At 39.4% G+C, this 17,010-nt stretch overlaps 1 protein-coding gene across 2 annotated transcripts in view; it reads left to right on the top strand.

Moving 5' to 3' along the window:
* The window catches only part of itchb (itchy E3 ubiquitin protein ligase b), a 39,743-nt gene extending 24,881 nt beyond the window's left edge, over positions 1-14,862 (top strand). For both annotated transcript variants that reach the window (XM_080444334.1, XM_080444335.1), the window contains 13 exons: positions 1,318-1,402; positions 1,683-1,811; positions 2,572-2,644; positions 3,361-3,432; positions 3,646-3,734; positions 4,833-4,992; positions 5,767-5,900; positions 6,307-6,447; positions 6,894-7,014; positions 7,719-7,823; positions 8,767-8,863; positions 9,042-9,114; positions 9,545-14,862. In XM_080444334.1, coding sequence (XP_080300460.1) covers positions 1,318-1,402; positions 1,683-1,811; positions 2,572-2,644; positions 3,361-3,432; positions 3,646-3,734; positions 4,833-4,992; positions 5,767-5,900; positions 6,307-6,447; positions 6,894-7,014; positions 7,719-7,823; positions 8,767-8,863; positions 9,042-9,114; positions 9,545-9,644 — 1,379 coding nt within the window. In that variant the 3' untranslated portion in view covers positions 9,645-14,862. The remainder of the gene's footprint in view (positions 1-1,317; positions 1,403-1,682; positions 1,812-2,571; positions 2,645-3,360; positions 3,433-3,645; positions 3,735-4,832; positions 4,993-5,766; positions 5,901-6,306; positions 6,448-6,893; positions 7,015-7,718; positions 7,824-8,766; positions 8,864-9,041; positions 9,115-9,544) is intronic.
* Positions 14,863-17,010: the final 2,148 nt, after the last annotated feature.

The following is a 17,010-nucleotide window of genomic DNA, read 5'->3' as shown; positions in this document are numbered from 1 at the left end:
AGTTGAAAAAGTCTGGCGGTGAACTTAAAAGGAATCCAAGGCACTCTGTTTTTAGACAAAAAAAAACAAGGAGATATGATTTTTCGAAGATCTAGACTCCTATCCACTTCCTTGTTAACTTAAAAATTCTGTATCTCGGCTCCTAAGTACTTTTAGTTTTTTCAATTAAAAATCTCTGGCAGAGAACAGCAAAAAAATCTGAAATCATTCTGGCAGTCAATCGGTTAAGCTCTATAGTTAAAAAGCCTTTATTTGATCATGGCTTGGTTTACGGTAACCTGCGTTTCACTTTTAACCTTTGCCAAGCCATTACAAAGTAAATGCTTTTAACTATACAGCTGAGCTGTGATTCTTTTCAAGTTCACGGCCAGACTTTTTAACCTTGATTTAGCAGAAACTTAGGTTCCCAAAGAGGCAAAGATCCAAAATATAAAGACGAGAGGGAATCCACCATAATGCCAGAAAGACTGGCAAATACACTATCTTTACAGCATATTGATTAATAGAAAATGGTCTGCATTTTGCTTTTATCCAAAGCACTTTACAATGTTCATTAAATTCACCCATTCACGCACGCACATACATACACAAACACGCCGTCGCACGCACACACATACACAAACATGCACACAGACCACACTATGCAAGACACCAACCTGCGTCATCGGGGGCAAAACAAAACCAAAGTACTTGAACATATAAGATGTAAGGTGTAATACAAATCTTGTATCAGAATAGTATTCAATTTATTCCACTGAATGGGTGAATGGGTACTCATTCCAAAACCTTAAAGCTAGACTGCACCAATGCAACTAGTCGCAACTCCTTGCAACAAAACAGTTTTAAAGCCAGTCCACACCAATGCAATTCCTTGTCTTGCAACTGCCATTGGGGATAATGGTTGCAAGTAGTTGCATGTTACCAGGAGTTGCAAGGAGTTTTGCATTGGTGTGGACTGGCCTTTTAGAGTTGAGAAATTAAATAAGCACCCTGGGGATCAATGCTTTTTTAGCTGTCCTTTCACTGTAAAGTCTTTCTTTCACATTTTATGAATGGTCTCAAAGTGGGGTCCAGGGACTCTCTGGGTTCATTTACGGGGTTCCAAATGGAACCTTACAGGGTGTACAAATGGAACCAAATGGACCCTGTACAATGGACAGGTTCCATTTGGTTCCATTTGTACACTCTCAGAGTTATGGGGGTCCTTGAAATTAAAATGTTTGTCTACATGAAAAAAAAAAAAAGAACTGTCAAATCATTCTATGCTCGTAGTAGACCAGTGGTTCTCAGTTACTGACTAATGAGTGTGTTTTTCAGAGAAGAGAACTGACGCCAACGGCAGAGTGTACTATGTACATCACCCCACACGAACAACGCAATGGGAGGACCCACGCACACAGGGGTTAGTGTACACATTTTTGTGTATTTCTCTACGCAGGTTATGAGTGTCCTACTGAATGTGTAAAATACCGTGTGGTAGTTCTATTTAACCACTTTTCAACCTGCCGTCCCTATGTTGGGCATGCCATTATAGGCAACATTTTCCAAAGCAATCTAAAATAAATTCCTAAAAGTTCAATTTGTTTTGCCTGCTGTAGTTTTTTAACCAGAACTGGAAAACAAACTGGAAAACTTTCATCCCGTTTAACTAGTTAATACTTGTGTTCTTATCCTCCAATCAGGCTGCTGAATGACAAGCCATTGCCAGAGGGCTGGGAGATGAGGTTCACAGTAGACGGCATTCCCTACTTCGTTGACCACAACAGGAGAACCACCACTTACATCGACCCTCGCACCGGCAAATCATCGCTGTACGTCCTGCATTGTCAACAGGCTTAAATACTGAGCAAGAAAACTTCTCGGAGCTCCATTGAGATCACATTGGCTAAAGTGTGCTGTATACTCGCTAAGATGTTAGAAATGTCACCGCTGAGAAGAACTACTTGCCGCCGTGGGGCTAGAAACCTTGTTTGCACAAAACCATTACTTTTCAAGAAATGGAAATACAAACCTGTGTTCCCATGGGTCCAATGTAGTTCTTTTTTTGTCACAAGCTCTTGTTAATACTTGTCCTGGGTTCAATATTTATAAAACGCATGGGCAGACTTACAAGTTACAAGGTTTCTGCCCAACATAGACAGTATCATCCTCATACATGTTTTTATGTCACTCCACACCTCACAACTACTAAGCAGGGTGAGAGCAGTAGGTACGGGAACCAACAACAAAGCTAATGGTGCTGGTGCCATTTTTTGGTGGAAAAATTATATAAATCAATCCATTAACCACAAAACTTAGTAGAATACAAGCTGTGTAAAAAAGGACCTTTTTTTCTTTCTTTCTTTCTTTGTCAAGCTAATCGGTGTGCAATTTACACAGTGAAACAAGTTTATTAAAGATTGAAAATGTTTGTTGTGTAGGATACAGAATTCGAAGTATAAATATATATAAATGATAATGTTTATACCCCCTTTCTCTGCCCATCATACCATCTCTCTCTCTCTCCCAAATATTTCTCTCCCCTCATTTCCCCTCCCTCTCTCTCTCTCTCTCTCTCTCTCGCCATTCCAGTGAAAATGGGCCACAGATCACCTATGTACGCGACTTCAAAGCCAAAGTGCAGTACTTCAGATTCTGGTGCCAGGTAACACAAATACTATAAGGATTATAAACTTTAGTCAATGTGCTTTGCCTTAAAGGGGGTGTAAGTATTTGTGTTAAATAGCTTTATATTTGCATAGTAATCATTGCTATCAGGTGTTTGTTCAGTAACAGGGTTCTCCCCATCTATCCAGCTCTTTAAGTAAACATAAAATACATGTTCAGGATACCAATTTCATCCAATCAGGAGAGAGAACTTGTACAGGAAATTGTAAGTGATGAAACAAAAACAAAAAAGAGAAAAGACAATAGAGCACGTCTTTAACCTTTTAACAAAAAAACGTTGTTTTAACCAAAAAATATCACTTACTTGACTTACACTTACTTACGTTAAAGCTACGCTCTGGGACTTATTTTAATGGTTGGAGCGGAAGTGGTCTCCCTACTCTTCCATTGGTCAAGTGTTGCTTGTCAAAGAGCTGATCTACAAGCAAAAAAACATCGCAACACATTGTTAGCTTGTAGATTTGTTATTTTTGCCAAGTTACACCCTTTCGCGATGGAGTATAAATGATATAGCCCCTGTATACTTCGTCATATGAGGAATAGCTGATCAACAAGCTCACAACGTGTTGCATTACAAGCTTGTAGATATGCTACTTTCGTTATTTTCTGAAGATCTTGGCCATTTTAGCCTATAATGACATGCCCAAATGAGGGCTATCAGTGGTTAATCACTTGTGACTTCCCATTCCACAGCAACTGTCAATGCCTCAACACATCAAGATCACAGTCACCAGAAAAACTCTGTTTGAGGATTCCTTTGCACAGGTACATTTTTAAACACCACCCTACCTCAGGGGTTCCCGATCCTTTCCATATCAAGTATCCTCAAATAGCCACTGTGGCCCCCCTATTATACTTAATTTTTTTTTGCCAAAATTGATATTGTGTGGTATTGTATATTAGCAATACACCCCCCCCCCCCAATATATTTTTATTTATTCATCATTAACACTGAATACATGAATTTGTCTGTTTTAGATCATGAGCTTCAACTCCCAGGATCTCCGCAGGAGACTGTGGATCATCTTCCCTGGAGAAGAAGGCCTTGACTACGGAGGGGTGGCCAGGCAAGTCCATATTTTTTGTTGTATTCAACATACTCCTTATAATATATTAGACTGCCTTTTCATTATCGCTGCTAGGCCAGAAAGGCCGGGGGCGGGGCTTATGTTTTCTGTCTGTCTGTGAGACTGCTGCACCGATTGGTGTGACACTTTGCATGCATACTCCCAATAGACCAAGGAAGAACTTCTACCCCAAAGTTTTCAAATTGGCGTCATGGTGGTCACTATAACACAGGGGTTCTCAAACTGTCCCCACATGATTTGGGGGGGTACCCAAATGACAGTGAAGTGACAATTTAAGGACTTTAAAGACCTTTTTAATACCTCAAAAGAAGAAAAGAAAAAAGACCATTACTAAGAACTATACTATGAAAACTGGTCAAACATTGGCCATATTGTCAAATAATATATGAAAGAGGCAAACATTGTGAAAATAGCCGATCGACAAGCTCACAACCTCGCAACACAAGGTGTAATTTTGGAGGGTCACAACCTGAAAAGGTTGGAACCACTGCTATAATGCCATTTTGCATTTTCTTCTAAATATGCTTCTACAGATTTTGTAAAAAAAAATCCAAAACTCACACAACCTGGTAAACGTTCTCTCTGGAGTCATGTGATCAAGATGTATCTGTCCGATTTTCCATATTCCACTCTGAATTTCAGTCATTTGGATTCCATAGAATCTTCAATAGAAGCATGTTGCACAGTGAAAATAGGCTATAGCCTATTTTCGGTTATTATTTAAAGATTGGGGCATTTGAACTGGTCAAACTAGCAATATGTTCAGAAGCATGTTCCATAAAATCTTATTAGTCTCTGATATTTCATATAAAAGCAAAGAGTAATCTGTGATTTCTTCACCTGGGTGGCAGGCACTGGCAGCATGAATAACAGAAGGAACAATGTTACTAAAACATCATCATTTTACATAATGTGTTGCGCTAGTGTGTGTGTGTGGGGGGGGGGCTCCTTTCATGCTGTAAGTGTTTCACAAATCGCACATTAGGACTTGGCCGTACAACATTTTCATTCGTGAGATTTTATTTTGCTTTAATCCGTGTGTCCTTTATTAATGGCTCCTCTGTCTGTCTGCTTTAGGGAATGGTTCTTTCTGCTGTCCCATGAGGTGTTGAACCCCATGTATTGTCTGTTTGAGTATGCCGGGAAAGACAACTACTGTCTCCAGATTAACCCTGCCTCCTACATCAACCCCGACCACCTGAAGTACTTCAAGTTCATTGGACGCTTCATTGCCATGGTCAGTCATTTTGGCTTGTGTTCAACTTTTTGGCAGCATGGCTAGTGAGAGCATTAGCACCATATAGTAATAACTTAGCTTTTGTACAGGTACAGAAGAGTTAAGCTTTTTATTGTCACTGTTACATTATGTCCGAAACCGTTCTGGAAAAGGAAAAATGTTCCCCTGGAATCCAATTTAGTTATTATTAACATAGTCACAAAGCCCTTGTTAATACTAGGGGTGGGACAATATATCGATATCGCAATATATCGCGATTCTTCCTCCCGCGATAAATAATCGATATACTGCCGAAAAATATCGATATACGTTGTTTTTCCGACTCTGTATTTGTGTGATGATGATTTTGAACTGTTTGGTGCTATTTTATGTGTTTAGGAATTGAATACAAGGACTATCGTGATATATCGTTGGTGAAATTTCATGCAATATATTGTGATATCGCAATATATCGAATATCGTGATATTATTGTTATCGAGGGCCTAATATCGCCACAGATATCCGTAGTTAATAGTAGGAATTAGTTCTCATCTACAATAAAATATAATGATTGATGTTATATACTGTAGGAAATTCTCATACTGATGAGGAAAATGAGATCAGTAAAAGATTTAGTGTCTGTTTTGGTAAATTTTGTTATTCAATTTTAAGAAAATATGTGGCTGATGTTCAATATGCAAACTGAAGCCCTGTTTGTTCTATAAGCTGTGTTATACTGCCCGTCTAAATCACTGGTACATTTATTCTTATGCTCTGTATGTTTTTGATCACAGGCACTGTTCCATGGAAAGTTCATTGACACAGGGTTCTCTCTGCCGTTCTACAAGCGCATCCTCAACAAGCCTCTGGCCCTCAAAGACCTGGAGTCAATAGACCTTGAGTTCTACAACTCACTCATATGGATCAGGTGTTTATTATTATAGACAAATATTAAGGAGATTAGGAGGGCTTTTCAAATTATTAACTTAATAATTTGAAATCTCATTTGGAAACCACTGCCAAATACAATGGCTATACTTAATAATATTAAGTATGTGTGTCCCAATTTTGGGTATTCTAAAAAATATTTAGCTTTATCGATTAGCACCACACTGTTGTATGAGTATACCTTAACCATAACCTGAACCAAGAGGGAACCAAGAGAAACAAAATACAGCATTTTCAAGTTTTTGTCTGAGAAAGAATTGAAATAATCGTAATTTGTTTTGATGATCTCATTTTGTTAGAGAAATCACGAGAGAATGTTATGGAATGATGAAGTGAATGTTAGAAGGTGAGGGGAGGCCGTAGTAATAACTATGTTCTCTTTGCAGGGATAACAACATAGAGGAATGTGGTCTGGAGATGTTCTTCTCTGTAGACAAGGAGATCCTTGGGGAGATCACCACCCATGAGCTGAAACCAGATGGAGGAGATATGCAGGTCACTGAGGAGAACAAGGAAGAGTATGTTAGGTGGGTCACAATGTCGGTAGCAATGCGCTAGCACACAGGGTCTCAGAGTGGGGGCCGGCCATGGGCGTCAGGGGGAGCTATTGGCAATTCAAACTGCAATTCATGAGATTATTGTGCCAGTTTAACCACTTTCAACCTGGGGTCACTATTTTGTGCATGTCATCATTGTCAAAATGTTTGAGCTTTGTGCGCTGTGAACTTTCTTTTTTGCCATTTTCAGTTATGTCACAATAGTCAGAGGCTCTGGCTATTTGTGGGGCCTTGGTACGAAAATGTGTCAAGGTAAAAGAAAATTGCCTATAATGACGTGCTCAAAACAGGGACACCAAGTTGAAAGTGGTTAAAATTTGGGACACATTTCTAATACTGAGGTAACAAAAAAAGTGATATAATGTCACATAAGACAGATGTATCAGCTTTAATAATGTGTGTATGTGTGTCCATAGGCTGGTAGCAGAGTGGCGTCTTTCTAGGGGAGTGGAAGAGCAGACGCAGGCTTTCTTGGAAGGCTTCAACGAGGTCCTCCCCCAACAGTATCTGCAGTATTTTGATGCCAAAGAGCTGGAGGTTTGTGTTGGACGTGCCTGTATGTTCTATGCATGTTCGTTTGTTCTTCCTAAATACTGCTGCCAAGCAACTTATGCAAAGTTTATAGTTTAAATATTTACATAATATGACGTTTTAAAGTGGTTACCTTGATCATACCGTGACAGTATAATATTCAACTCAACTTTATTGTTGATAAAGTTTACGATTTAAACAATTACATACAGTTGCTGTCGCGTGGAAATGTCGCGTTGTATGTCCAAAACCGTCCCTTTTTTATTATTGTTTTAAAAACATTTTTAAATAGCCGATCTACAAGCTCACGTGAGCTTACTTGTAGATCTGCTATTTCCACTACTTTTGTGTGACACTCTTGTATGATGAAGTATTCATTCACGAAAAAATATGTCATTTTAAGGTTTCTGCCCGCTGGCAATGATATACATTTTAAAGTGGTTATCTTTATCATACTATGACATATAATATTCAACTCAACTTTGGTTTCACATCTATTGAGAAATATATTATATTAGTATTGATATATTATCATGGACCCCGAAGCTCCCACAAAATGGAACAGTTAATTATTAATTAATTATTAATTATTCAGCTGTTGGCAATTGATTGTCGAGAAATTATCATTAATACATTTAAACTCAACTGATTCAAGACCAGCATGAATCAATTGTGGGTCATTTCTGAAAGAGTATGTGCTCCTGTTGTAGGTGATGCTGTGTGGTATGCAGGAGATTGACCTTGCAGACTGGCAGAGGAGCACCATCTACAGACACTATGCACGCAGCAGCAAGCAGATCGTCTGGTTCTGGCAGGTCAGTACTTTAAAAGCTACACTTTCAAATGGGTTAATTTAACTAAGAAAGTAAAAAAAAACACACTCATAGTTGAATGTACACAGATTTGACTACTCGGGTAGAGCTAGATGATATGACTTTAAATTGCTACCTAGAATACCTACATACTCTACCTCATGTGCAAGATTTGGCCTTATCCAATTCAAAATCCTTCACAGACTTCATCTCTTTAAATGAAAACTTGCTGTAATATATCCTAATGTGGAAGACAAGTGGAATTAATGTGACCGATTGAGACTAAGCTTTCTCTCTTTAATGTCATTCTCCATCATGGACATATTGTCACGCACACAGAGGTCTCTTTCCTGGGGCTACATTTGTCATTCCAAAACCCCATTTTGAAAGGAATGAAAACAGAAACAGTCTGCATGGTCTGTCGCCTTACAGATGTAGCTGCGTAAATGTCATTGTATGCCATTAACTCATTAAAAACATTATTTTATACTTTGGCTATTCAAAAATAGCAGATATACAACCTCATAGCGCGTCACAAATCGTCATGCAAATCTTTGAATATATCTATTTTTTAAAGCGAACATTTTTAACTCAAATCTTTGCTTCTGGGGGTCCCTGGAACAAAATATTTTGAGATGGCGGTCGGCGGCCAAATACATATAATTTTGGGAGTCCTAGACATGAAAATGTCACTGATATAGCAACATACAGGTTTTCAGAAACTGTTAGGACTTAGAAGACATTTGTAGAATCGGCCTCAGGTCTTAATCGGTTAAGGCCCTGACATATATTATAGAAAGCTTGCGTCAAGAAACAGATCCATTGTTTTGGCTGTAGACAAACTAGAGGTGTCAAAACCTGTTGAAACGTCTTTCATAGCACGGTTCTGCACGGGGGTTGTTGTGCTGGGAACATGTTTAAGCCAGACTGTCTGTGTGTGCCTTAGCTGATTAAGGAGATGGACAATGAGAAGAGGATGAGACTGCTGCAGTTTGTCACTGGAACCTGCCGACTGCCTGTAGGAGGCTTCGCTGACCTGATGGGTGAGAAAAGCCATTTAACCACTTAACGCTCTATTGTATATGTATGACAGGGTCGTACAACGGAGAAAGACGAATGGAAATAGACTATGATAAAATTGTGAAAAATGCAAAACTGTGATAACCTGGATGTGAAGGCTGAAGCGATATTGACAGGTGTTGTATGTACTTTGCGTCATAGGGAGCAACGGTCCACAGAAATTCTGTATTGAGAAAGTTGGAAAGGAGAACTGGCTTCCCAGGAGTCACACATGGTGAGTAGACACAGTTCAAACTACACTGGCTTCCAATCAGCCTAAAGTTAGTGAAGAAAACATATAGATTTGAAAATTCCCTTTCTTTGGAAATTCCCTTACGATAGAAATTATGACTTAGTATGGTGAAGTCCTCCCTTTTATTTCAAAGATAAACTGCAGTGTATAATGTTACCACTTACACCCTCTATTCTTAGAGAAACGGACCTGAGTTGCAACCATACTTGGTACGCTGATTCACTCTACACCAAATCTCTTCACCAAAAATAGCCGATCTACAAGCCCACAACCCGTGGAGTTGCGTCGCGCTGTGAGCTTGCAGATCTGCTATTTTTGGCGAATGTTCCCCCCCCCTCCAGAATAGCGGGCCGTTGGGGTTCAAGTGGTTAAGGATGGCCGTGACCACTTCATCTATTGTTTTGTCTCGCAGCTTCAACAGGCTGGACCTGCCGCCGTACAAGAGCTACGAGCAGCTGAAAGAGAAGGTGATGTTAGCCATTGAAGAGACAGAAGGCTTCGGACAGGAGTGAGACACACGACAAGCACCCAACAAAACACGGCAGTGTTCAAATCAGGGAGCCTCTCGGAAAAAGGCGCGTGTGTGTAACACGAATACATGGGCACTGTGCATTTGTGTGTGTGTGGCGTGTGTGTGTGTGTGTGTGTGTGTGTGCGCGTGTGCGTGCGTAAATGGCTGCAAGGTGCATGTAGTTTGAAAAGGACAGGCTTGCCAAGCTTCATTTATACTCCATCGTGCAACGGGTCGCTTGCTGAAAGGAACTGATCTACAAGTCGCTAGCTTGTAGATCAATGCTTTTCGGCAAGCAACACCTTCCTGTTGCAGAGTATAAATGTAGGATTTTAAGGCTGATGGCTACATGAGGATTTCTTTTTTTTTTACAAATCCAAACCAAAAACACAGGAAGAATCTTCTGTCTGTCAGAATGTCGTCCACGTTGTGCGCGGAACCGGGACACTGCCCCTTTATGGCAGGGCTGTTTCAGAGCCAGGTTAAGTTTCAGCATGATTCGTTTCTTTGTCATGTCATGTGTCAGATTAATTTTGTGTGTTAAGTATTTAACTCAATCCATGTCTCCACTTGTTCCAGATCCTTTAAAAACTGCTGTGTGTTAATCTGTTTCCTGTATTTCACTTACTCCATACGCTGAAGACTTTAGTTTCAGTTGGTCGTGGTCCACTTTTTACACTTTCGGGGGTTAAGTTAACATTCACAGCTTTACAGTGTGTCTTGTCTTTACAACCAAAGTGGAGTTTGTAAGTGGTGTGTGGGGGTAAACTTCCTGCCCATCACCACGGAGACTAGGGGTTTGAATCCTCCGCAGTGCGTCCAGGCGCTCCAGCGAATAGAATTGGTCGTGTTGGTGGGAGGGAGGCCGGGAGGAAAAGCGGAAATGAATAAATTATGAAAATAATAATATGAATCGGTGAGGGTCGTAGCTTTGACATGGTGAAGATAGTTGATGGGAAAATGGCTTTTGGAAAGTAGATTTTCCTGAATGTTCTGCACACTTTCCATCTGTTGCTGATGTCAAACGTGATGCTTCAAATGTGTTGAACAGCAAAATTTAGTTTTGGTTGAAGATCATTGATAAGATTTTAATGTAAAATAATAATAAAAAGAAAATGCTATCCACAGAGCTTTTAAAAAAAGATGTGGAGGCAGCAGCAGATGCGTTACAATGGTGCAAACTGCATGAGTTCTGCCTCAAAGGCGTAACTCGAGGAAATAAAGAATCCTATGCATTAGAGACGTTGTAATGTGGAGTGGATTAATGTAAAGTACTGGTTTTCAAAGTGGGGACTACCAGGGGCTGCCAAGAGGGCCAATTGGTAAGGATAGGAACATGAAAAATACATTTAATTAAGATTAAATTAAAAAACAATTGATGATTTAAATTCATAAGATTGAAAGATTTTTATTTATTTTTTGAGAATAGCAGATATACAAGCTCACAAGACTCCCATCTAGACCACTGATTCTCTCAACCATTTTTATTTCAATGTCCTCCAGTTATGCATTAGGCGACAGACCCCATTTGATACCATTTATCATCTGTGAGACCCCAGTCCACACTGTAGAATCCTCAGTGTTCATTTAACTCTGTCTGAGAGTGTACAAATTGAACCCAATGGACTTGTTTCTGGTTCCATTTGTATACAGACCTATAAGTGTTGGTTCATAACCCCACATTGAACCGGTAATCTAGAACAGTGGTTCTCAAATCTTTTCAGGTCAAGGACCCCCTAATTGATATGTATTTGCCCGAGGACACCCCCATCTGAAAATATTTGGTGCCCAGGAGGACCCCCATAAGAGATTTGTTATGTTACATTTTTCTAAATTATTCCAAATGTTCAAACTTAACATACATAATACATACATAATTGTTTTCTCACTCAACGGTAAACATACCAACATGTAGTATAAGTGTATACAGGCTATCTGCACATTTCTAAAGTGCCAATTTAAGAAAGAGGCAAAAATAGGCGATCTACACGCAAGGCGTTGTGAGCTTGTAGATCGCCTATTTTTACAATATCCATCTGCGGAACTGAGTCAAACAAAATGTAAAATGCCTCAATTCCAAGTGCTTGTCAGGGAGGGGGGTCCTCAGTTCAAATACGATTGTTTTGGGGGGCCTCAAAGGTTTGAGAACCAGTCATCTAGAATACAGGTGTGTAAAAGGAAGTCCGTGTAGCTGGCGTGTATGTAGCATGTAGCATGTAATGCTGAGAGTGGCAGAGTTTTTAAACTACGGCCTGGTGAGTCCGTTTTTATATTTATGGGAAATGTCTTTAATAAGTGGACTATTGCTCTGTTTAGGCCCACAAACAAAATCAATGGAAAGGCTGGATCATGTTGAAGCGAGATCGCTGTTGAAAGTGTGATAAACCTAATTATGGTTCAATTTAACCACTTGTACCCCAGCATCCCTATTTTGGGGGGAACATTTCGCCAAAAATAGCAGATCTACAACACGTTGCAATGCGACGCATTGTGAGCTTGTAAATCTGGTATTTTTGACAAAGAGATTTGGTGTAGATGGAAAAAAGCGGTCCAGTAACTCAAGTTCGTTTTGACTAAGAATAGAGGGTTTAATTAAAGGGTTAAAGTGATATTAACTTCCCTTGGCAGAAAGGTTGTCACTTTTCGATACACAAGCGTCAATAGATGTCCATCATTAATGCACTGTTGATCTGTTGTCATCACTAACATGGTAAAACAGGCTCTCGTATCTATGAAACGCAAAGGCATAATTTAGCTGATGCCAATGCAAGGACATGGTGCTGATGACAGCACCCCAAAATAAGCCACTGTTGTCAGTTGACTTGAGTCTAGACGTGTGTGTGCGTGCGTGTGTGTGTGTGTGTGTGTGCGTGTGCGTCCGCTAAAACACATGACACTTCAGCTGTGCGAAGATGCACTCAAATGGCAAAACACTGGATAGGTATAGGATTTTTTTTCTTTAACTTTCTGGGGCATTTCTTTGTAGTAAGATATAGAATATACAGTGACAGTTACAGCTGCAATCTGGAAATAACGAGTAAAATGTTATTTTAACCAATATTTATGTTAATACAACAAAACTAGTACATCTGCATTGGTTGGAGGTGGTCCCTACTCTTCCATTGAGACATTTTAGACTGGTGTCGGGTGCTACCTGTGACGGGTAGTACTGGCTCAAGCTCATAAGCCCAATATCTCTTAGTTGAGCGGTAGAGGATCTGGTCTTCCATACGGGAGACTCCGGTTCAAATCCCGGGTGTTAGTTGCAGTTATAAAACTTGAGGATTGCAGCTTTAAGTGGAGACACATAATCGTTGTTGTGATCGCACGCAGCAATTAGTATCATCATCAGGATGTTTCTCAATTAAGGAAACACTTACACTCAAACCGTGGGCCCTATCTTGCAAAACATTTTAAAATAGTTCTACTAATAACCGATCTACATCGACACATTTTGAGCTTGTAGATCGGCTAAGTATTTTTTTATGTTTTTCAAAATGGTGAAAAATGACAAACGTTTAGGGGTAAGGCAAGTGTGCAAGATAGGGCCCCTTGTCTGCTCAGCTACCAACCATTTATACACCACACCTGACCAGTTCTGGTGGAACAGAGGTGATGTGGGGCTGTGTGAGTTTTATCCTGACATGTCTGCAGTGTTCAAGCTAAAGCCAACCTGTGGGCTGTTAGAGGGCGTTTGCAAGTCACTGGGCCCCCAAATAATTGACAGTGACGGTGACAGACAAATTACAGTATTTTTTTTGTTCTTCTTTAAAACCTTGACATTTAGCTTTTTATAGTGAACTTAAAGTATACTACGTTGGTCCCATCGATCCAAGCCGGAACACAGTCGATTGATTGATCACTAAGATAAACATGCTCTTAAGATGCACAGGGCCCCACCCACGTGAGCACTTAACACGGCAGCCAATAAATAGGCTGCCGTGTTAAGTGGTCCGATGGGTGGGCCGCGAACGCTTTAAAGATTTTCAAGTGTGTGTGGGCCCGAATCCAGAAAAGCTTGGGAACCACTGGCGCTAGTGTTTGTCAGTCTAACATCTGGATTTCCAAATGCATATTAACCAAGCTCGTTATGTGTCCAATAACTTCCAGTAGCCTACACAGTCAAATCCTATGTGTTAACTCTTGGGACTGCACAAATGGAACCAATTTGTACACCAAGTACAAATTGTACAGTTACAATTGGATAAATTAACACTGATAATTTTGCTGTGTAGTAGTTTTACTTTTTTTTACTACCAGTTTCTCTCCAACACAAGGTGATTCCACTTGTTTCACAGCTAAATCCAGACAGTTCATTTAACTCTGATGGTGTAACATTGGCAAATGTGTACTCTCAGAGTTGAATCGTCACATTTTTCTATGTTGGGTCTAGTAAATGTAAAGAATTGATTTGTCTTGTTTTTAACTGGTTCGTGAATCTTAAGAGGATTATTTTCAGATTCTCTAGAAGGGTCGATGATACATGAAGTCTGTTTGTAGATGGGCTTCATTGCCTTTAGCAAGGGAGGTAACATAATGTGGATATCATTGCTGTCGGTAGAAACTTCGTTTCTCCATGTTTCAACTTTCTTTTATTTCTTTTGTATATGCCCTACTTCATCATACAAGAGTGTCACACAAAAGTAGTGGTGATGCAACGCGTTGTGAGCTTTAAAAATAATGATACAAAAATTGTTTGGGACATACAAGGTTTCCACCCGACAGCAAAGATATCATAGCAGGATATACTGAGCTATAAGGAGTGATATAAACTTTACCCAATATTTGTTATAATTGCGGGTAACAATGCCCAACCACTGGCCTAAGAATGTCCACGAATCAGGGCCTGTAAGATAAGTGTTAATTCTCATCATATTGTCTTCTGAGTGCATCGTTAATTGAAATCCCAGGGACTTGGTAGATAAGCAAACGTGTAAATAATGGTGAATTTATGTCACATGGCAAATAAAATGTCCACTCATCTTGGTTTTTGGTATCCTGAATCTTTGCGACAAAACTGCTTTTCCTCTCCTGTATATGAACCTAAGTTGTAAATGGTGTTGATAACAAATGAATTTTTCTTTTGTAAAGAAAGCGAGGTTTTATTAATAAGAGGTTTGTGGTAACACTATATTTTCTTTCCCTGTTTGATTTATGATGTACATGAAGGATGTGTAATATAGAAAATTAATTAATAAAATCTTACAGGTGTGTTTGTGCCTTGGCTGAAAGACTGATATTTGTGCCTTGGCTGAAAGACTGGTATTAATATGAAAGCAAGCAACGTTCCTTTTCCAAGACTTTTGCAGGAAATTACATTGAAATATCTGTGCCCTTATGTGGATGAGAAATCATCCACAATCAAACAGTGTACACGGTGTTCACAGTGTAAAATATGAATTCCTGTTAAAATAATTGTCTGATATAAATATACTAACAGGCTCCACCTTCACTTACCCACTGTGGTATGTTAACACACATAAATACTGATTCATCTCTGTAATTAAACCATAGACCATGGGCCTTTAACAGGGGTCCTCAGAGTTACTACAGGGGGCCGCCACATTTTGTGTGATAGGAACATGTAAATGTACGTAACTATTTCAACCCTAACAACACTATTGTGAGTGGAGCATTAGCCGAAAATAGCAGATCTACAAGCTCACAACACTGTTTAATAAGCTGATTATTAGTAGTGTTAGGAGGGTCTAACGCTAGTCTGTTGAGCATCAGGAACAGTTGACTGAGAGGACTCTATTCTATGTTGATCTTTTAGTTTTTGAGGGATGTGTAATGATAGGATTCAGGGTCATTTATGTTTAGTCTGCATCCAAATCCTATTTGGTCAAATATTTTGTTACCATCATCTTCCAAGCTGCTCTAGCACAGTTCATGTGTCTGTGGTTTGTATGCACAAGCTTCTTAGTTTGATACCTATGGTTTTAAAATGTCCAACTCTCTATCTAAGTTCTACGCTTCTAAGGTTAAGTATTTTGTTCTCACTTGCATCTTCTATGCCCGCGTGGCAAAAGCAATAAGGTCAGGGTTTTGTAAGCTGAGGTTCTAGGTTTAAAACTAAAAAACTATGAAAACAAACTGGTGCAATACAAAATCATCTTGGTCATCTGATCAAGATGTATGAAACAGATTTTCCAAATCCCATTCCAATTGACTATGACTTGCCTTCCAAAGTTTGCTGACTGCTCCAAGGAGCACACTTTTCTAGTTATCCCTGATTCTGGTCAGACTGAATTAAAGTTGCTGTGATATTTTTTGGTTAAAACAAAAAGTTTGTTAAAAAGTTAAAGCTTTATATTCTGATGGTAGTCATTGCTATAGTGTTCAGTAATGCCCCCGTCTCTCTAGCTCTATAGTAAACAGACACTACATTTTCAGATGTGTTCAAATTTCATTCAATCAGGAGAGAAACATGTCACTTATCAGTTTGTGTTCCAGTTCCAATTTTGTCTGCTCATTTATTTGTTTCATCACTTCCAGTTTCACCCGTCTATCCTATGCTGCGTGAGTTCTCTCTCCTGACTGGATGAAATTGGTACTGCTGCTCACATTCCTCACAATGTTGTGAGCTTGTAGATCGGCTATGTTCACTATAAGTTGTACAATGGAGTATAGAGTACAGAAGTCCTGACGTCACTCGTTCATCCCCAGGTTCGTAAAGTAATTTCGCTATGGAGAATAACATTGGGTCATCGTAGAATCGTCTCATAAGAATTGTGGTCCAAAAATAAACAAACTGTCTCGGCGATATTGTCAGGGAGGAGGTTCTGTATCGTTTATGATAGTCAGTCACTTATATTTGATACAGTCTGTTTCTGGCGAAAATCTAACTAATTCGGCGGAAGTAACATTAGCGTTTTCTCACCGTCAGTTGATGCTTCATATCCATAAGAGTAAAACCGCCGGGGTCATTTGTTTATTTTTGGAACACAGTTCTTATTTGACGCGATATTAAATACGTCTATGGGGATTCAGAATGGGGGTGGAAAACCACGAACCAGGCAGACAAACCTAGGATGTGGAAATTACGTCAGACTTCGGTGCTCTATATGACAGTGGTTTAGGAAAAGTGTTTACAAATCAAACCCTGGTAATTACACTAGATCCCTGAATGTCTTCAGAAACACTAAATCTAAATACAGGGTGTGACTAAGCAGATAACAGCTTGACCTGCATGATCACAAATGTGGAAATCATCTCACATCCAGCAGTCACATTGGGGGAAGAAAGATTAGATCTGGCACCTGATTCATATATTTAAAAGAAACATTTTTTCATTTCACATGATTCAAATAATATGAATAAATAAAAATGGCATGTACTATAATCTATATACAGTCAAAGGGGTT

The sequence above is a fragment of the Gymnoscopelus braueri genome (genome assembly GCF_963280865.1).
Source record: "Gymnoscopelus braueri genome assembly, chromosome: 12".
In the NCBI taxonomy this organism is placed as follows: domain Eukaryota; kingdom Metazoa; phylum Chordata; class Actinopteri; order Myctophiformes; family Myctophidae; genus Gymnoscopelus; species Gymnoscopelus braueri.
This window is presented reverse-complemented; position numbering and strand designations above follow the sequence as displayed.